Consider the following 19,812-nt stretch of genomic DNA (forward strand, 5'->3'; position numbering starts at 1 on the left):
TAGTCCAACTGACCCCGCTCCCATGGCAACCAAGGTCATATTCACCCCACTGGTGGTTCCCCAAATGTCAAAATAAAAGCGCTCTCTTACCAATATACATCACTGAAATGCACATATGTAAATAGTATTTACATCTTTTTCCAATCATGAAATTACAAATTATATTTCTTTTTTATAAATTTGTATCTTTTACATGAAAACCATTTTAACTAAAATAAACTGCATTTAGGCTCCTACATAGCTTATTCACAATTTCAGCAGCTTTGATTCATTATCAACATCAAAATAGGAGTTTTGTTGAATAAAGGTTCCAAGACATTTGAAGGTGGAAAATAGGACGAAGTAAATATGAATAATATGAACTAGATGGGATATTGAAAAATAGAAAGAAGAAGGTAAAAAGTGAGGTTGACTTTTTACCAGCCGTGGATACAACATATATTAACTTCGTTCAACACATCATTGCTGTTTAACACCATGAGGAGGGGTGCACCGCTCCTGGAGATGCTGCAATACCAGGTCGATGCGTGGAGTGGACGGAGCAAGCCCCTATTCCATCTCCCTGTTCCAAAAATCAATTTAATATATGGTCCCCGGGTAGGGGACGTATCAGATATTAAACTGATAAGAACAGATACTACACTTGATCTTAGCCAAAAGGCCGAGAAGCGATAACCCTATTTCACTTGGACGGAAAGATGTCCTTCTCAGCACCAGATCTCTCACTGACGGTTTGAGTTTCTGTGTCAGTAACTATACGACAAGTTGACACAGAAACAAGTATAATACAACACAGTAGCTGAAGAAATTGTGAGAAAAAAAATTGAGGCAAATTTGTCGCTTTTTAAACGAAGTAAGGTTGCTGAACACGCAGCGCTTTCTGGTCACGTGACAATTTTAGTCCAATGGGGATTTAGAACGTCGGCGCGATGTTTTTTACTGTCAGGAAGAGAGCGATAACTTCTATTTTAAGCAAAACTGATATCACGCGAAGAAGAAAAAGAAGAATCGACTATAGTCTGCGGTATGTTTTACATACGCTGAGATGTAAAACTGAGCTGAGTTTTCGCTGACGTGCATTTCAATGATCTCCCCGTCGGACAGGGAATCATTCTTGGTCGGGTGTCCTGACCTCGTCAAGGCCAAGGGACTGCAGACAGAACGTTTTCAAACACACGATTCCAAGATTACAAACTAATAGACAGCAAATTGCAAACAAAGTTCACAGCCATTTAAAACTGTTCCGTTTTGGCGCCTCCGTCACCACCATCTCTGCACACTAATGATGTGTGAAATTCAAAAACATAATTCATCCTTAGGCAGCAGGTCCCCGTCGACGAAAGGGAAGAAAAGGGTGATTTTAAATGGGAGTGAGCGGTTGGCTCTCAAAGAAGCCCCGTTCACCATCACAGCGTGACCTTCTCAAGGGACGTTTTGGCTAAATTAATTAGCCTCGCATTGGCTGCACGTCCCCTGCCAGGAGTGAAACGTATGAAGCCACAACAAGAACATGAGGTCGTTATTTGGCCTAAATCTAAATCTTTTCACATGGGTTTGTACAAATTTCGTCCACCTGTGTTATGAAAAGAATGCGTTCTACAGATGAGCAAAACGCTAAATTACCCACACACTCTCAAAGCTAGCGGCCATTGACGTTAGCCAGCTAAGTAGCTACGAAAAGCTGCACTGTTTGGAGTTTGCTTTTGGTTCAGGTTATTTTTCGGTAAACAAAGGATAAAACAAGTTCGTTACAAGTAAATTAGCTTACTCAAAGTCGCTGTTGGTCCTGAAACCTCGCCTGAGGTTGAAGCCTGTCAGTCATGCGGTCCAAACTGAATTACCTGCAGGGAATTCAGGTGTGACTGACGCGCTTCTCGCACTGAGGAAAAAATGTCTACGAGTTAAAACGAGGCCGTATTTTATGTAACAAAATCTTAATTTGTAAAGTAATTAAAGCTGTTAAACAAATGTTGTGAAGTGAAAAGTACAATACATCATCTGACATGTAGAGGAGGAGAAACTGACATCAAAAGAAAATACTTGAGTAAATACTTTAAGTTTGTACAAAGTACAGTACTTGAGTAAATGTATATCATTAAGTATCCTATGTACTATGTGTAAGAATTTTTATGTGCATGTGCTGTGCTGCTTGATAGATTAGAGCATTCGTGCAGTATCTTCTGACTTTATCAATAATATTTTAATTACTTAGCTAAAACATAAATTTGTCTCTCGGGTTTGAGCCTCGTCGGCCACCGTATCAGGCTGCTTCCAAAGGAGTCGGGTCAAGTTAGGGACCGGTTAAATTTTAATTCTTATTGCACACTAAACAGCTTATTATGTTTGAAGGGATGGAACCTGCAACTTAATCCAACATCGCTCGTACGTTTGCTGGCGTGCAAGCAGCGGACACTTCCGCCAAAACACTCCGAGTCAGACGGCTGTGGTTAGCCAGCGGCTAGTTAGCGTTAGCTGGCGTCAGTGCGGAGGCTAACGTTAGGATCAGATGAGGGCACACTGAGCTGCAGAGACAGAAGCAGGAGGTGAAGTGAAGTCACTGAAGCTTTATTGGTCTCTACTGGACTTTGGACTCGCTCACAGGGAAGCGATGCTGCAGGTGGTTGTCAGGTCGGCTCTCACAAAATGTAAGTGACCGTGTTTTGTGTGCTCGTCAGCTGCGGTTTGTCGCGTTATTGAGGGCACGATGGTGTCATGTTTGAATGTTGTCGGTGCTCCTGGGCTTTGCTGTGCAGATGTTTGTCAGGTCCACCATAGCGGCTCGTAATAGTTTGTGGTTTGGTTTATTTCAGGAGGTCAGCCAACGTTTTGAAGTTATGTGGGTGAAAGTTCACCAGTGCGGCCGTGGCGGAGCTGAAAAGCTGGGCTCAAATCAACGTGCTGGTTGTTTTCTATTAACTACTGCTTTTAGTTGAGTCTATAAAGTGTGGGCTGATCGTGCAAAAAGCACATTTCACACTTTCTCAAAGCCCAATACTTCCCAAATATATTTATGACATAACGCATACTTGTAATTGAAAAACTAGTAAAAGGGAATATTTGGCCATTTGTGCTCCAGAAATAATTTATGGATAATCAGAATTGTTGCAGAACACTTTATCACCTTGATACCACTTGGCACTAACAGGCGAGATCCTCTCCGGTCTGCTGTGACACTTGCTGAAATTAAAAATAATATTAATTTCTACATTCTGTTTCAGGATAGTCTGTTTACTGCAGTGGAGAGCAAATCAGAATTATTTTCATTATTGAGTAATCTGTCAGTCTGGAAATGATCAATCATCAGGACCTCGGAATTTGAAAAGCTGAAATCTGAACATTTGGTATTAAAAACAAATAAAGATTAATTGATTATCTAAACAGCAGGTGTTTTCTTGTGATTTCCGTGGCTGAACAGCTAGTTAGCCTCCTTTGCTGTCTGATCTCCTGTGTCTTCAGCTGCACTGCTCACGGTTTTGCAGTTCTTCCCTGTGAGCTCATTGTGTTATTTTTCTTTTTCTGTGTCTTTTCCCGTCTCAGACCGACAGATGTGGCTGCCCGGTCAGGCTGCAGTCAGGGCCATGTCCTCTTCAGGTGGTCCCAGCTCTCCTTACACCACGTTGGCCGTCAGTCACCCGGCAGAGTTCGTCACGCACGTGGAGCTTCACCGTCCTGAGAAACGCAACGCCATGAACAAAGCTTTCTGGAGGCAGGCGTCCTTTCAAATTAATGTGCAATAATTTGTCTTAACCGACCGAAACATACAAAACAGCAGTACCTGGGAGAGGCCTTGGAGTAAAGAGAACAACAAAAACACACTGAGGGCTCAACATGCTGTTGCAGTCATCACCCACCTTTGATTCATTTGTGCACAAGATAAACGTTGATATGCAGAGAACAACACGCCAGCCTTCTTTATGACTCTCACATTTAATTAATGTTAAAATCTACAGGAATTCATCATTGAAGCGCTGCCATTAAATAGTACTTTTACACAATGCTGACTGGAGCTTTTTTTCTCCCAGTGAGATGGTGGATTTCTTTAACGAGATCGCTGGGAACCCGGACTGCAGGGTGGTGGTGTTTTCTGGAGCGGGGAAGATGTTCACAGCTGGTAGGTCATCAGACTGCTTACATGTCTCAATGACGCTGCCTCCACAGTAAGGTTATTCTCTGTCCAGGCATCGACCTGACTGACATGGCCGGCGACGTCCTCCAACCGGAGGGCGACGACACGGCCAGAGTTTCCTGGAACATCAGAAAAACGATCGGCAAATATCAAGAGACGTTCTCCGTCATAGAGAAGGTCTGACCTGAAAACTGCTTCTGTTTATCACGCTGAGGTATCGTGAGATGTGACCAGGCACAGATTGGATTTTCCTGTCAAATTCTTCTTTTCTTCTTGCAGTGTCCAAAGCCTGTTGTGGTTGCCGTCCATGGAGCCTGTATTGGTGGAGGTGGGGCAGATTTTAAATTAGAACTCACTTTGTGATCCAGTCCTCTGGGTTTTTAAGTTGTGCAGCTGGTTGTGTTGTTTGAACGGTCGTTTGCATCACTGTGCGTGTTGTGCCCTGCGGCAGGTGTTGACCTGATCACGGCCTGTGACATCCGCCTGTGCACCCAGGACGCCTGGTTTCAGGTTAAGGTACGCACGTGTCCGTCTAATGTTCAGGATTCGGTAACGTGCAGGCGAAAATGGGAAATCCCAGCAGCTCCCGATGGCCAGTTTGACTGTGACATTCATATTTTACTTTTTACAGTTTGTTGTGTCCTGAGACACACAAAAAGAATACCTGTCTGTCTGTCTGTACAGGAAGTTGATATTGGACTGGCGGCAGATGTTGGCACTCTTCAAAGGCTTCCTAAAGTCATCGGCAGCCGCAGGTAAACGGACTGTTTTAATTGGCTCCTGCGTGCTGTGACAGCCGCAGGACATACAGCATGTGGTAATACATGTGACGTGCTGTGTGACGTCGTGTTGTCCATCTTTATTCCTAACGTGTGCGTTTACGTAATTCGCTCTGATTTTGAGTTTCTTGTAGCTTTAAAGTTGTGCTGTTTGCAACATGTCGTGTAACGAGTCCATGTTGTTGTCGTGTGATTTCGCTCCCGCTTTTCCTCCAGCCTGGTGAACGAGTTGGCTCTGACCGCCAGGAAGATGTACGCCGACGAGGCCAAGAGCAGCGGACTGGTCAGGTAAAGACGTCCTCCTGTCAGCTGTCATCTCCGGGATCACACACTCGTACAGGTGTTTTCTTTCATTAAGTGGTTTAATTTTGTCAGATTTGATTCTGACTTCAGTCAGGAAGTAATCAGCTCAGCCACACCAGAAGAGCTCAGGCTCATAATTTGGCAGATTGTTTTTATTTTTGGTGGTTAAGCCAGCAGTCGTCAGGCTTACTAAAACCTGACTCTCGTTAAAACCTTGTTTACACTGATTATCCACCGTTTGTCTCAGTGGACCTGCACAACCTGCTTTGTGAGCAGCTAGAAACAACACGGGTTTGTTGTGTAACAGAAAACAAACATTTTTAGTGCCACAAACTTACTTTCAGCCCTCAGTGCACAAAGAATTTACTCCCTTAATGTTGTAGAATTTCAACCAAAATAAACTCTTACTTTCAAGCGGTTTGTCTCACATTTTGAAATCCTCCTCGCTTTCCCTCTCCAGCCGAGTGTTTGCAGATAAGGAGGCCATGCTGGCCGGGGCTCTGGAGATGGCCGTGGAGATCGCCGCTCGCAGCCCTGTGGCCGTGCAGGGCACCAAAATCAACCTCATCTATTCCAGAGACCACAGTGTAGCAGAGGGCCTGGACTACATGGTGAGAACAATGGAGGAGATTTCTGTGAAGATCACCTGCCTTTTCTTTACACCGTTAGTCAACACGAGTTCTGTCTGTGCCTTGTCCATCCTCTTCCAGGCCACCTGGAACATGAGCATGCTCCAGACTCAAGATGTCATGAAATCAGCTCAGGCCTCCATGGAGAAGAAGAGTCCGAAGATGGTGGTTTTCTCCAAACTCTGAAGCTCGCTCAGGCAAAGCCCAGTTTTTAATTTCTGTCCCGTGGCCTTCCTGTGGGATCGAGGACGACACGTGATTTTCACTTTTCCTACACTTTAACAGCTTGAAACCACTGATGTAAACATTGTGAGGGCAGATGATTCGTCTCCAAAGATCTTTTCTATTTGATGCTAAACTTTTTAACTCAACCAAGGAATTAAAAAGTTGGAACTTAATTCAGGTTAACTCCTTTTCTCATCTCTGTATGAATGTTAACAGTCAGTTGCTGTAAATGACTTCATGAATGTTTTCTTATTAAACTCATCTGAAAGTCTGTGTTATCCACAGTTAACGTCTTGCGACAGACAAGTACAAAGAAGTGAATCCAAATAAAATGCTTTATTGATAAAACTTTACAAAATAACTTAATTTCACAAAAAGAAGGAGAACACATTCAAAGTCGATCACCGCACAGTCTGCTTGGCGCGAAGCTTCTCCAGCGTCTTCTGTGAAGAGATGGCAGAAAAACATTCTCGTTTGCTGCCTGCAGTTCTTTAAACAGCATACCGTCTTTAAAAGCGTATTGAGACGCTCAGAATCAAAGTGTTTTTACCTTGTGGAATTCCTTGGCCTTCAGTCGGTTTTGTGCATAAGCTTCCTGTCTGCTCCTGATTGCTTTCTGGCGCTTCACCTCCTCGAGCTGCTCGTACAGTCTGCAGAAACACGCGAGAGCCGCCGTCACGTTTCAGCTGTAACCACAGCATGGAGGCTAAGAGCCGATCAAACTGTACCTCTGAGTTCTCTGCTGCATCTCAGAAACATCCAGTTTCCTTTGCTCCGGTGTGCAGAGCTTCACCTCGTCCACCTTCTTCAGCCTGGAGTCGCTCGCTGAGGGAGAAAAATCCAGACGGGTTACAGATTGTTGCTGACCGCTTCAAAAGGAAGTGATGTCTGAAGGTCTCTGCATTATACATTTACAGCCACCAAAGTAAAAAAGCAGACTAATACCTGAAGAGTTAAACTTCCTTTGCTTGCTGAAGCCAGATCGCTTGTCAGTTTGGTGCTGCTCAGCCTGTCCTCCCTCTGACTTGGTTTTACTCTTGTGTTGAGTTTCGGCCCTGGTCTTCGCCTTGCAGGTGAGAGGCACCTGAGAGGCCTGGGCTTCAGACTGCTCTTGGCCTCCAGCTTGGATCTCAGGGTGAATCCTGACACGAGTCCTCCTGGCCTTGATTTCCTCCACCCTGTGAGAAGACCTCTGGAGCAGAGCTCTGCGCCTCCGCTGGCAGGCCTCCTCCTGCAGGCCTCCGCTGGGACCCCACTGAAACTGCAGGAGCGTCACTGGATGCAGAGAGGGAAACAATGGAAGGCTCACTTCTCACAAGTTCACAACGTTCTGACTGAGCAGAGAAATGAAATATGAAAACTAAAATTGTACTTCTGAGATGTATTGTGTATTTAAATCAGAAGCAGGCAGAGCTGCAACATTTCAGTCAGTTTTAAAGCAGAAACATGAAACATTTGCTGGCTCCAGCTTCTGAAACATCAGGATTTGAGTCTGGGTTTTAGACTGTTGGCTTGACAAAAGAAGAAAATTAAGTTTTTTTTCTGTCATTTTACTGCCTAAACAATTAACTGATTAACCATGAAAATAATTTGATTATTAGTGTCAGCCCAGGGAGCAGTCTGACATGCATTCAGTCTGTAAATGTTGTGTGATTTTACCTGGATGTGTTTGGTTCTTGTCCTCTGGAGTCTCATGCTGTAACAACGTGGATTCTGTCCCCTGAAGAAGACCAGAATGTGATCAGAGATCAGAAAGACACCTGCTGCTAGTTAACGTCACGTGTTTGGATGGACTTCTGTTCACCTGGACAGTCGCCTCCGTCTCGAGGCCTCCCTGTCCGTCCTCCCTCAGTCCATGTGGAAGCTGGTCTTCATCAGTGACGGTTGTCTCAGGGTCCTGTAGCGTTGTGTCTGTCAGGCTCACTAAAGTTATCTCTGACTGCTCCAGGATCCCCTTTTCCCCGGCAGCTTCCTGACAGACAGGAAGACACAAGTACACAACTCAGCCAACAACACACACAACTTCTGAAAATAAGTAAACAAGATTTAAAACCAAAACAAAATGGTAATGGTCATTTCCCGAAACAATTACTGACATTCTGCTCTGAATGGACAGTTGTTGCCTTTTAGGACACTGTGGTTAAGGAGTAATTGAAAAATTCATGTAACAACTGATTGCATGGGATGTTACATAATCCTGTGAAAATAGACAGAAAATATCTTAAAGGTGACTCTTCCAGCTCCAAATCTGTTTAGAACAACCTGTGGTACTCAGTTTTTTTAACGCAGTATGAAATAACTTCTACATGTGACAGAGCCAATGTTAATATCACAAGGAATCAAAGTGCGGCTGGAAGAGAGTCAAACCTAGTGGAGATAAGATTTGAAAGTTAAAGATTCTTTATTTTGGAAGGTTGGGAACGATTCCTGGGAGTTTCTCAGATGTTCAATACAAATTTCATCCAAAATAAGCAGTTAGTGAGGCTTAGAATGTTGTTACATATTGGAAACTCTGCAACATGAACTGAGAGGTCGTAGGTGAGCTGGAATGAGGACACCTGATCGTACCAGCGTCTTCTCTGAGATAGCAGGATCGATCCTCAGGTAGGAGAGCCGCTCAGGCTCTCCAGTGCACTCATCACTGATTGGCTCCTCAGGCTGCGGCTCGCTCGGAGCAGGTGTATCCTCACACAGGGTCAAAGTGGACAGACTCAGAGCGGTCAGCTCCACATCGTGGAGGTGGTCCTGGGAGGTGACGAGCTGGGAGAAAGATTCATGTGAGGTGGGGGGAGGGGAAGGTTGCTCTGTCCTCAGGCGCTCAGGAGACGGCTCAGACTCTGAGGAGTCCCTGTGGTGTTCAGGCTCTTCAGGAGGTGTGGGAACATTGCGACCCCAGCTGGTTGGTCGTCCTCCAGGAGACTGAGGCACACTGAGCTCGGGCAGCTGAAAGGTCATGGAGGGGTCTGCCGTTTCATTGTGGGTGACCTCAGCCAGTAGCGCGTGGAATGAGTCCGAGCCTGGAAACACTAAAATGGTGGTGAAAAGGTGACGTAAAAAATACGAAAAATACGTTCAAATACAAGACAGCTGACTTTGGCTCAGAAATAAAAGTTAAAAGAACTGCATGAACTCTTCGCTTCACCTGCCTGAGCCACAAACTGACAGTGCAGATACGTGATCAGACACTCCCCCTGTATGCCCACCATTAGGTCTACTTCATACCGGAGGTCTCTGCATCATTAACTGCTTGAACGTTTCGAAACTGACCTTCAGTCCTCTCTGGGCCCGGGTCCACTGGGCTGGTTTGGTCCTGTGGATGTGGAGTCACACCCGGGACGGGGGCACCGTGTGACGAGGCTTCAGGAGGCATTGCTGGGTCTGACGGCACGCCGGCCTCAGTCGAAACGCCGAGATCCACACGGGTTCCTTCACCTGCAGACAGCAGATCAATGGTAGACAACACAGACATAATCATTAAGCAGAACGACCTCTGCTGAGTGTGACAGAACTGTGTCAGAACTGGAGTCATCAAAAATTTTTAATTTTCAGCAGTTTTATTTTCTTAATCATTTCTCATAGTTTGTTGCCTCATGCTGAAGCACTTTAACCATCTGCAGTGAAGAGACCTAAACGTGCACATAGACTCACTGAGCTCAGTTCAAGTGTAGAAACCATCATGAAACGTGTTTGATTAAATACACATCAGGTTCAGTAATCTTACATCATCGCTCAGTGTACAGAAACAAACACAAACACAGAATTACACTCTCATATACACATAGATAGACAGACACAGACACAGACACACACACACACACACACACACACACACACACACAGCTTCTCATGCGTAATCACAGGCTGAGGCAGATGTTGCCCACACGCTCAGATTTGGCTAATTTTCATCATTGATCCACAACATGTGAACCTCAGAGGGGTTTCAAAATGCAGAAAACACTGAGCTAACAGCAACTTAACTCCCTTTGATTAAAGGTCATTCAGTGCCAACTGACTAGAAAACTAGTAACTACAACTCTGAAAACTTAATAAAATTCAATTAACTTTATTGACTGAACTGTTTACATGGAGCCATGTTGCTAATTGTCCTTAGGGTTTCTTGAATATTCAGTGAGAAAGCAGCTGGTCGAGAAAATCCATGACATGAACTGGGAGGTCCAAGATGAGTTGGTATGGAATGACCTTTAGATAATATCTATTGGTAATCAATAGAAGGTTGGCGTCTGTCTTTCGTCTCATTAATTTAAAACCCATTTCAGACACTTCAAAGTCCTCGTCCTACCTGAGCTTCCAGTGTGCTGGCCAGCAGACTCATCCAGCTCCCCAACCAACGGTCTCATCCGGCTCTCCTCCCGACCTTCATCCAACCAGGTGGTCGACTGCTCCGACACCATCTGACCCATCAGCTGACCTGCGTAAAAGTCCTGCCCGCCACTCAGCCAATGAGAGCTGGACTGGTGGGTGAGTCGACCGATCATCCGACTCAGAGTGGAATCCCACCCACCCTGATCCAAGCTCGCCCAGAGCGGCAGGCCCGGTAGCTGACCAATCACAGACGAGTGAGCCGACGGCTGGCCCACCAGTCGCTCCAGGGCCGAGTCCCTGTGGTCAGCAGCTAGACAAGATGACTGTTCTGTCAGCTGGCCAATCAGAGGTCTGAAAGAGTCCTGCTCTCGACCCCCAGCGAAGGACTGGTCTTCAGCTGAGAAGTGCTCCAGGATTGGACTGACGGTCCTGTCAGCTTCCTGTAGAAAAAACAAAACATTTCCACCAGAATCAGACGGATTGACTCAACAGGCTGTGATACAAAACACTTCAGCGTTACAGGTTAGAAACACTGTGAGTCACTGACCAGGACGCCCCTCTGTGATCCTGCTGTGGCTGAGGGAAGGGAGCCTTCATCCTCCTCCTCCTCTTCTTCTCTCCTCTCTGAGACTCGAATTAAAGACTGATGAGAAACTGAAGATTCCTCCACATACGAGCCTCCGCTGTCTGCAGATCAACCAAGAGGGAAATAAGACACCACGCTAACATTATACAGTCTCCTGGAACAAAACTGAAACATGTTTGTGTTGGGTTTCAGGGGAAAACATGCTTCAAACAAAGAGCTTACAATGGCGTGAAACTGCTATCAACCTACCATGCTGAAGTAACACAGGGTATACATGAGTGCAGTTGGTGTAGTGTACCTGTGCTTTTCCCAGTGGTGCTGAGGGAGATGTTCAGCTCCCTTGTGTATCTGTCTATGATGCGCTGGATGCTGCTGTCGTTAAACAGAGTCTCCACAGCCCGATCAGGTTGGCCTGCAGCTGAGCTGTCGTTAACATGGGAGCTCTGGTCGGACGGAGACGAGACGTCGAGTAAATCTGCTCCTCGCCTGAGGGGTGGGGATTCATCTGATGAAGAAGAAGGAGAAGACCCAGAGACAAGAGCGGCTTTAGGAGACAACAACATTAGAAACACAACTAGCATGTCGTCTGCTGTACAGACAGAAAAGGTCCTCTGCACAGTCACCACATTCAACTGCCTGAATAACTGAAGCGTATTCCAACAGGTCACAAACAGAGTAACGTGATGTACTTGTTCTGGAAGATTTCCTGATCTGTAAAGCTGCACAGGCTGCTTTTCTGTTTCTGCTGCTGGATTTGACTCAAAACACAATCAGCCAGAACAAAGCAGGACTCGCTCCTGCTGGCCCTCACCAGTTTTTAGGTTTTGCTCAGGGTCAGTGGTGATGTAGCTGCCGGTGGAGATGGTGGTGGAAGACTCAGAATCAGGAGGCCTGTGTGTAGACTGACACACATACACACACACACACACACACACAGGTATTATGGCTGTTGCCAGGGTTGGAAAAACTATTCAGATTACACAAGATGGCTGCCAAAACAGGAGCCATTAAAATTTCTTCAACACATTTTTAGGAGCAGATTATGAATTTTCTGTTTGACCATTTTCATTTTCAGCAGCCTCACTTGGTTTTGCCTTTTGCTAAAGCTTCTCATCCATCTGCAGTGAATTGATGTCTACATTTGCATTAGTTTATGACCTAAACGTGCACACAGACTCACTGAGCTCAGTTCAAGTGTAGAAACCATCATGAAACGTGTTTGATTAAATACACATCAGGTTCAGTAATCTTACATCATCGCTCAGTGCACAGAAACAAACAAACACACACACACACACACACAGAATTACACTCTCATATACACATAGACAGACACACACACACACACACACACAGCTTCTCATGCGTAATCACAGGCTGAGGCAGATGTTGCCCACACGCTCAGATTTGGCTAATTTTCATCATTGATCCACAACATGTGAACCTCAGAGGGGTTTCAAAATGCAGACCCAACATGCAGTTAAATTTACATCATTCTGTTCCTAAAGTGAAATCATCACTGGAGTCTAAGAGTTGTGATCTCCAGTGTGGAAGAGCCGGATGCCGTTTCACTGCATGTTGATCTAAAGTATTTATTCCCTTGTAACTTTCTAATCGACCTCTGCAGCGAAGGTTTGCCAGAAAGTCGATGACTTGTTCCAATCAGTTCTGAGTCGCCAGCTGTTTACCTCTGAGGGGGATCTGCAGCTTGTGGGAAGAGCACCTGAGCAGTCAGCTCCTCTCCCAGAGTCAGAGGAAAGAGCTGACATGATCCTTAATTCTGGAAGAACAAAAAACATTCTCTTCATTTTCGTCCACATTATTTTCTAATCTAATCCCTCCCTCTCATCTGAACTCTTCATCCGCCCTCCACATACCAGACTCTGAGGATTCTGGAGATGTTCCTGCCCCTGTCGGCAGCCTCCCTCTCCAGATGAGATGGCCAGGTCTCCCCGAGCCCGTCCAAAAGCCGGCTGGGCTTTCAGCAGGCCGCAGCCCGCTGCTGGACTGGGTCATGTGCAGCGTTCCATCAGAGGCCTCAGATGATCTGGATTCCTCATGTGGATCCCAGTTCACAGTATGTGAAGGAACCTTCACACTACCCTCGAGGCCTGCAGATCACAAACAGTCCAGTCAGCTGATATTCCTCTCCACAGTGAGTGTCATTGGTGTGTTTCTGGGGCTGAGCTGACCTGTGACTTGGCTCGTGTTGACTGGTGTCTCCACCTCTGGAATAGCACTGAGCTCGTGTTGCTGAGTCATCATCTCCATGATGCCCAGCCTGACGCGGGTCACCGGAGGCTTCGCCGCTCGAGGAGGAGGGAGGAATCCTGAGGGCAGGGCCGACGCTGGGGAAGGTCCAGCAGGCACATCACGCAGAGAGATGGGAGCTTAACGGGAAAATAAATTACTCTATGAATTCAATAAAACAGCAGCGTTTTACAGCCATTAAAAGAACATGTCATTTAATCTGCAGTGGAAGTGCACTGTCGCTGATTCAAAGTTAGTTAAATGAAACAAGAACATGTGTAAATCTATGTGGTTCATTTCTAAAACCAGTGCTTAACACAGAGAGGAACATGGGGCTCATCTGTTCTCAGACCAGCACTTTTCGTCAACATCACAAATAGAAAATGAAAAGCTGAATAAATGAAGCAGAAAACATTTTCCACGCTGAAATAAAAACTGAGCATGTCTGTTACCTGTCTGAAAACTGTCAGCCGGCGGCTGTTGAAGGGAGACGTCGTCTTCCTGAGTGTCTTCTAGGTGAGATAAACTTCCTCCATTAGTGTCCTCTATAGCTCTCAGCAGGGATGCCAGCAATCTGAGGCGGGTCTGACTGATGTTCTGTGAGACTGACAGCTCACTGGTGGCCTGTGGAACTGGCTGTGGGTGAGAAACAAACTCAGGTTTTTCTGCGATCTTGTAACAAACACCAGGTCAGTACCAGCCCCCTCACTTACTTGTGCGTCAGTAAGAATCAGAGCCTGCAATGTCTCCTTTTGTCGCCTCATCTGCTCCAGCTCCAGCTCCTGTTTCTGCCGCTCCTCCTCTTGCTTCCTCTGCTGCAGCAACACTGCCTCCCTTTGTTCCAGCATGCGTCTCTGAACCTCCTGCAGCTCCCGTCTCTGCCTCTCCATGTCGTCCTCTCTGGAACTCAGGGACCCCGTCAGTGCGGAGCCATGCAGCAACATCCCCGCAACTGCTGCATGGTCTGGAACCGGAGGTGTACCACGTGTGACGCTCGGGCTCATGGCTTTAATGGGTTCAGAGGGTTGCTGGAGTGGGATGCTGGTTGAGTGAGGTGCTGTGTACAGTTTGTGAGGCAGTGGCTCTCTGGTGACCGGGTTAGGTCTCAGTCTCTCTGGGAGGTGCTCTGTTACTCTCTCCATTATGCTGTCAGTCAGCCAGGTTGAGAGGTCTGCTCTCTGGTTCCTGGGACTGCTGTGAACAGGCTCCTCTTCAGCCTGCAGCAACCTGGAGCAAACCCTCACACTGGAGGCAGGAGGACGGGGAGGTGAAACCAACGTGTCTGACTGCACAGAGCTCTGCTGTTTGGCGTGGATGCATGAAGGCGCTGCAGCAGCTGTAGGGAGTGTCAGGGCGGCTGGGAGAGCTTGAGTGCTGTGCACAGGTGGGTGAACGAGGCGTGGATGCAGGGCAGTGGGCAGCGTCACCGAGGCCATTGTGTTGTGACGAATTTGTAGAGCTCGCTGGTATTCCTCCAGACGCTGGCGAGCCACTTCCACTGACCTCTGGTGAATTCTAACATAAAAAGTCCATTTCATGCACAGTAACAATAACAGTAACACAAATTTGACCATCCGTCCTTAGACAGAAGGTTGCATTCTTGGGAGAATCAGGGAGACGGTGAAGGAAAAAGTAAAGCATTACATGTAGGGTGAATTGTTGTGTCACCTGCTAAGATCCACTTCAAAGAGTAACTGCATGTACAGTATGTGATACCTGTTCTGTTCCAGCAGCCGCTGTTGGTATTCTCGGACCCTTCCGGTGTGGACATCTTCTCCTGGAGGAGGCACCAGCTGCAGAGAGCAGAGGTGCAGGTGACAGTTATTCACCACTGGAGTTACATAAAGACAACATCTCTACAGCATGAGAAAAGGACAACTGAGAGGAGCTTTGAAACTTTGAAACCTTGAAACAACCTACCTCAGGAGGGACAGAGGTGACATCCTGGTCATGGACAGGTGTTTCTGGTTGGTTAACAGGTACAGCTGCTTCCTGGGTCACAGCAGACTTCAGTTGTTCTCTCTCCTGCTGGGCCTCAAGCAGCATCTGCTCCAGTTTGGCCTTCTGCTCTTCGAGTTCCTGGAGCAAAACCACCTGCTGCTGCTTCTCCCTCTCAAGCTCCTCTTCCTGGGCAAACAACAGGAAGGCGTTAAGCCGAAAACACACATGTTGTCTCACACTAAACAGCAAATTACTGCCACTTCAGGACCTCATTCAAATCAGGCATGGAGTCGCTAGATAGAGTGCACAGAAATCAATCCTGTGGTGAAGTCAGCACGTACTCTTTTCCTTTGTTCTTCTGTAAACTGCTGAATTTTGTTCACAAATGCATAAGGAAGTGAAGTATCTGCAGCAGCTGACTCCTCTGCTGGCTCAAGTGCCGCTGGAATTAAGTATAAAAACACAAAATGATTATTTTCTATCATGTCTCGCAACAACTACATTTTCAAACTTTTTCACTCAGGGATGCCTATCAGAGAACTTAAAAACGATCAGATCTCAAATATACAAAGAATTAATTGCTTTTCTTCTGGCCCAAGAGTAAAGGATAAAACAAAAACAGCTGCTTTAGCTCAATAGCAGTAAGGGACAAGTGATGAAAACAATTTTATCAAAGCTAACATCAAATTAGTGAATTCATCACATTGTGCAGGTCTTTGGAGATTTGTGTCATTACAGTTTAATAACACTGAAAGGTTTACCAGGTGGTAAGTGGGCAGGTTCAGGGAGCTCGATGACCTTCTCTTCGCTGGTCAGAGAGCCCGTGTCGATGGTCGTGTCCCTCTCCGGGATCTGATCGCTGATGTCCGACGGTGACTCAGCCACAGGGTCGTGACGGTTGTGTTCCGTCCACTGGTTCCTCTGGCTCCTGATACGATCCAGGAGTCTCTTCAATGCCCGTCTGGGTTCAGGTCTTATGTGTCTCTGGGGCTTCTCTTCACCCTGAACAGAAGTTTCCTGCTCTGTGCTTCTGGCGTCTTGCTCAGTGTCGCATTGTGTGTTTTCTGCTCCTGGTGTATCGAGTTCATCCTGTGTAATGTCAAGCTCTTGGTCCTGGCTGGCTGTGGATGGAGCTGGTAGAGGTTCGGGTACCAGCTGAACCACTAGGTCACCTTTAACCCCTGTGATGAGACACAGTCAGTGTGTATACCCTCCATTAAAACTGCACATGCTATCTGAAGGACGGCCATGTTGCTGAGCAAAAACACAGGTAAATCTCAAATGTGAATCACAGAATCAACAAAGCGCCGCCTTCTGGTTACTTCAAAATAATGTGAACGTTTTTATGCAAAGCTACGAGTGCTGAACACTGAAGACAAAACACATTCATAACTAATGCAGTCCTTACTCCTCTCGCCGGTATACATGTCCTCAAAGGCAAACTCCATCTCCCTCTGGAAGTCCTCCCTTGTCTCCTGTCTCTTATAGAGAGGCTGGAAGATCTGAGGAGGCATCTTTGACACCTGCTGTCTCTTCCTCAGAAGGTCAGTCTGCTGCATGTGTTCCAGTTCAACAAGCAAGCGGTCACGATCCTAAAGGAGACCGTCAAAAACATATCAGGCACAAAAAGCTCCACTTAACGAACTCCCACAAACATATAACGTACTGATACAAGATTACTAAACATGTTTAGGGGACATCTCTTTATGCTTAGACTTAGACTTAGACTTTCTTTATTTGTCATTTGGATTTTCATCACAAACGAAATTTCGGTACAGTGGCTCAAGCATAGCAGGAATTACCGACATATTCTTTATAAAAGAAAAAGTAAAAAATATAATATATACACAAATAAATATGCAGTAAAAAGTACTTGAAAGTGAGGTAGTTTGTATAAAAAAAAGTCAGTCAGCATATATACATATGTAATTATTATTGCACAGTGAGTATTTGTAATAAATAGTACTTTTGTGGATGTACAGAATATAAATATATTGCACAGTAAATAAATGGGCTGTAGTCCTGAGTGGTGTTTGTGTGGTTGAGGAGGGGAAGTGATCAAGTGCTGGTATCAGTATGCTCTTTTTTCTTATGAATGGCTGCTATAGGATTTTGGATGATTTTTGAAAAAAAGTCAGGGATACCTGCACGAGATGCTCCCTCCTCAGAGCCTGAATCCCCCTGAGACGAGCCTTCTCGAGCTGCTCCTCTCTCCTCATCTCTTCCTCCTTCTGCAACTCCTCCAGTCTCCTCACCTCCAGCTCAGCTCCCTCATTAGCATTAGGCTGTAAACACAAATACACATTAGACAGCTCTGATAGGAGCTGACAGGACAAACCACAGAGGGGGGCTCACCTGCTTTGGGTCCAGCTCTCGGTCCACTGTGCTCTCAGACATGTGGTAATGCGTGGCAGTGAAGGCACTCACATCCGACTTCTTTACTACGTGTGGCTTCGTGCAATCGATGTTCTGTTTGAAGAACATGAAGAAACGACAACATTACTTTGACTAAATAAACTCCTTGTTTTGCTTAACATTTAATGGTGCCTTCACAGACCAACTTAAAACAGGAAAACACTGTAATTCATATACTACTAAGGCAAATCACCTGAGTGGGGTTTGGGGGAGGTGGTGGGAGGCTGGCAACTTTGGCTGACCTTTCCTTTTCTGCCTGTAGTGCCTTCTTTCTGGCATTGATGGATCTACAGGAAAGCAAAGGAATAGGATTAATGTTCAGTGAATTCTGATTCAACTTAAACATGTTTGTGATGCTGCTCACCGGCTTTGCCTCTCGTGGTCTTTAAGCTTCTGTGATTTGAGCTCCTTCAGGGCTTCCCGAAAACGCTCCTCCGCTTTACTGTGGTTCTCCTCCTCCTTCTGAGCGATGGCTGCCAAGTCGGGCTCCTGGTGCAAAACATTCAAAATTACCCCACGCAAATTCAGTGACTTGGACACATCATCCAGTCACACTGTTATAAAGTCACATTTTCTCCTTGGTTTGGCCTTTGATCAGATCAGTTTTCATGTCTACTTCACTAACACAGGTATACCGTCTCAGCAACAGAAACTCGATAAAGAAAACAAGGTCTTTCTTGTTTCAGACAAATGTTATCTTACATTTTCCTTTGCACTCCTGTGTCCCTGTCCGAGAAGCTGGAGGCTCTCCTGGTATAATTTTTGCAGTGTGTTCAGTTTCTCCCTCTGCTGTTGCTCCCAGTCCCTCCTCAGCTCTTCCCCCAGCTGCTGCAGCTCATGCTGCCGCCGCCGCTCAACCTCTTGACGGATATGTAGTGCAATGCTGCGCTGCTGCTCCCGCACCTGCCAAAGCAAAACGTATATTCAGTGTCTTGAATGAGCCTGACAAACTGAACCAAGACAATGGTGTTTCTGAACACCAAATAAAACTCAGCCAGGCCTGGTTTCAGATCTCACAGTAAAGCAAACTGATGTTCATGGCCACAAAAGATGTTATGGTGAGTAAAATATTACTGCAAAAATTAACTAAACCAAGAGAACTTTTTTTGGGCTAACAAACCATCTCTCATGTTAGCTCAGTTTGTTGAAGCACTGCTGTAATTATGTCGAGTCCAGGGCAGTTGGTATCACTGTGAACTTACTTACTCACAAGTTCTGCAAGTTAATGTGCAAGATGAATTACGTGTAACATAACATTAAGTAACTTCAAACAGGACCGCAACCTGCTAACCTATTTGATAGCAGAAAACCTGGATAATCTGCTTCTCATAAGTTACAGTGTTACTTAGACTTAACTGTAGAGCTTTCAAAAGCACCATGTTCACTTGAATACCATGTAGAGACTGCTTAACCTTATCTCAGATTTGAAAAGTGAACTTCACAGTGCAAAAGTAAGCGTCGAAGACAAACTTGTGAACACTGATCATAATTAATCCTTCTCTATGAAAGATAATTACCCGACAGTAAGGCTGACTTATCAAGCTCACTGGCAGAAACATTCCTCAGTTCATCAGAAATCGCGAAGTGAATCACGAAAGAGAGACACGACTGAGACTTGTTTTATTATCACCGGACATTACCTGCTGTATTCGCAGCTTTCTCCTCCTTTCACGTTCCTCTCGTATTATTCTCGCCTCTTCGTTAGGGCTGAGTCTTAACCGGGACACTTTTCTTTTCATTTTCTCCATATATGCTACTGGACATTTCCCATAAGCATAAAGCAGACAGCAGTTCAGTTAGCCGTGCTAATTACCGTTAGCTAACTTCGTTGTTGTGCAGCGGCATTCACTACCATCACGACTCAGGCAGAATTGTTTAGGAGACATTTAAAACATAAAATAAACGCGAATTAATTACGGAAATCGCAAAGACTGCGCCGAAAGGAGACTAAATCATCCCCACACATTGTGTTTATCATCCGAAATCCATGCCAACCTGAAAAAACGAGCAAACGTTTTGTCCCTTCGTCACATCCGGTGGTTTAAACTACCCGCCGCACATTTCCCCTACCGATGAAAACCTTGCTTCGCTCCTATACACATAACGTGTATCTAAAAGCATTTTCCCGAAAAAAAATCCGAAATACTAAGACAAATATTATTCTACTTGTGAATTAAAACGATACAAAAGAATTTAGCGTGTTCTGATAATAACGCAAAAAGCAAGCACGCTACA

At 45.6% G+C, this 19,812-nt stretch overlaps 2 protein-coding genes and 1 non-coding gene across 6 annotated transcripts; 1 reads left to right on the forward strand and 2 right to left on the reverse strand.

Moving 5' to 3' along the window:
• Positions 1-482: 482 nt before the first annotated feature.
• LOC124059994 lies at positions 483-673 on the reverse strand. The gene has a single exon (XR_006843477.1). It is a non-coding gene; the product is annotated as a U2 spliceosomal RNA (small nuclear RNA).
• Positions 674-2,256: 1,583 nt separating this feature from the next.
• ech1 (enoyl CoA hydratase 1, peroxisomal) lies at positions 2,257-6,333 on the forward strand. Of its 4 annotated transcripts, none has more exons than XM_046390009.1 (11): positions 2,257-2,645; positions 2,811-2,901; positions 3,538-3,706; positions 4,023-4,111; positions 4,179-4,303; positions 4,406-4,454; positions 4,578-4,642; positions 4,811-4,881; positions 5,122-5,193; positions 5,669-5,819; positions 5,919-6,333. In XM_046390009.1, the coding sequence occupies exons 2-11, from the start codon at positions 2,835-2,837 to the stop codon at positions 6,021-6,023; spliced, it is 963 nt and encodes a 320-aa protein (XP_046245965.1). In that variant the 5' UTR covers positions 2,257-2,645; positions 2,811-2,834; the 3' UTR covers positions 6,024-6,333. The 4 variants fall into 4 exon arrangements, with proteins under 4 accessions (XP_046245965.1, XP_046245966.1, XP_046245967.1 ...); XM_046390010.1 differs by having other exon boundaries at positions 2,811-2,895; XM_046390011.1 differs by lacking the exon at positions 2,811-2,901 and having other exon boundaries at positions 2,260-2,645.
• A 50-nt stretch (positions 6,334-6,383) lies between these two features.
• Positions 6,384-19,672, reverse strand: cep295 (centrosomal protein 295). Its single transcript, XM_046390004.1, has 28 exons — positions 19,218-19,672; positions 18,280-18,480; positions 17,942-18,066; positions 17,771-17,864; positions 17,518-17,631; positions 17,307-17,447; positions 16,571-16,754; positions 15,924-16,343; positions 15,504-15,604; positions 15,142-15,348; positions 14,938-15,014; positions 13,935-14,736; positions 13,674-13,857; positions 13,164-13,361; positions 12,849-13,082; positions 12,660-12,751; positions 11,783-11,873; positions 11,270-11,476; positions 10,933-11,072; positions 10,363-10,825; positions 9,330-9,494; positions 8,631-9,088; positions 7,867-8,034; positions 7,722-7,782; positions 7,008-7,337; positions 6,791-6,887; positions 6,613-6,712; positions 6,384-6,505 (listed from the first exon to the last, which is right to left on the reverse strand). Exons 1-28 carry the CDS (start codon positions 19,323-19,325, stop codon positions 6,464-6,466), a joined length of 5,604 nt encoding a protein of 1,867 aa, XP_046245960.1. The 5' UTR covers positions 19,326-19,672; the 3' UTR covers positions 6,384-6,463.
• Positions 19,673-19,812: the final 140 nt, after the last annotated feature.

The sequence above is a fragment of the Scatophagus argus genome, chromosome 5, assembly GCF_020382885.2.
Source record: "Scatophagus argus isolate fScaArg1 chromosome 5, fScaArg1.pri, whole genome shotgun sequence".
In the NCBI taxonomy this organism is placed as follows: Eukaryota; Metazoa; Chordata; class Actinopteri; family Scatophagidae; genus Scatophagus; species Scatophagus argus.

Excerpts from the sequence above, each read along its gene's own strand:
- ech1 (XM_046390008.1), top strand. The coding sequence starts at position 2,835 with ATGTGGGTGAAAGTTCACCAGTGCGGCCGTGGCGGAGCTGAAAAGCTG. Across the intron at positions 4,455-4,577 it reads TGGAGCCTGTATTGGTGGAG|GTGTTGACCTGATCACGGCC; the intron begins GTGGGGCAGATT and ends GCCCTGCGGCAG. Across the intron at positions 4,643-4,810 it reads ACGCCTGGTTTCAGGTTAAG|GAAGTTGATATTGGACTGGC; the intron begins GTACGCACGTGT and ends CTGTCTGTACAG.
- cep295 (XM_046390004.1), bottom strand. The coding sequence starts at position 19,325 with ATGGAGAAAATGAAAAGAAAAGTGTCCCGGTTAAGACTCAGCCCTAAC. Across the intron at positions 10,826-10,932 it reads GATCACAGAGGGGCGTCCTG|GAAGCTGACAGGACCGTCAG; the intron begins GTCAGTGACTCA and ends TTTTTTCTACAG. Across the intron at positions 6,888-7,007 it reads AAGGAAGTTTAACTCTTCAG|CGAGCGACTCCAGGCTGAAG; the intron begins GTATTAGTCTGC and ends TTTCTCCCTCAG.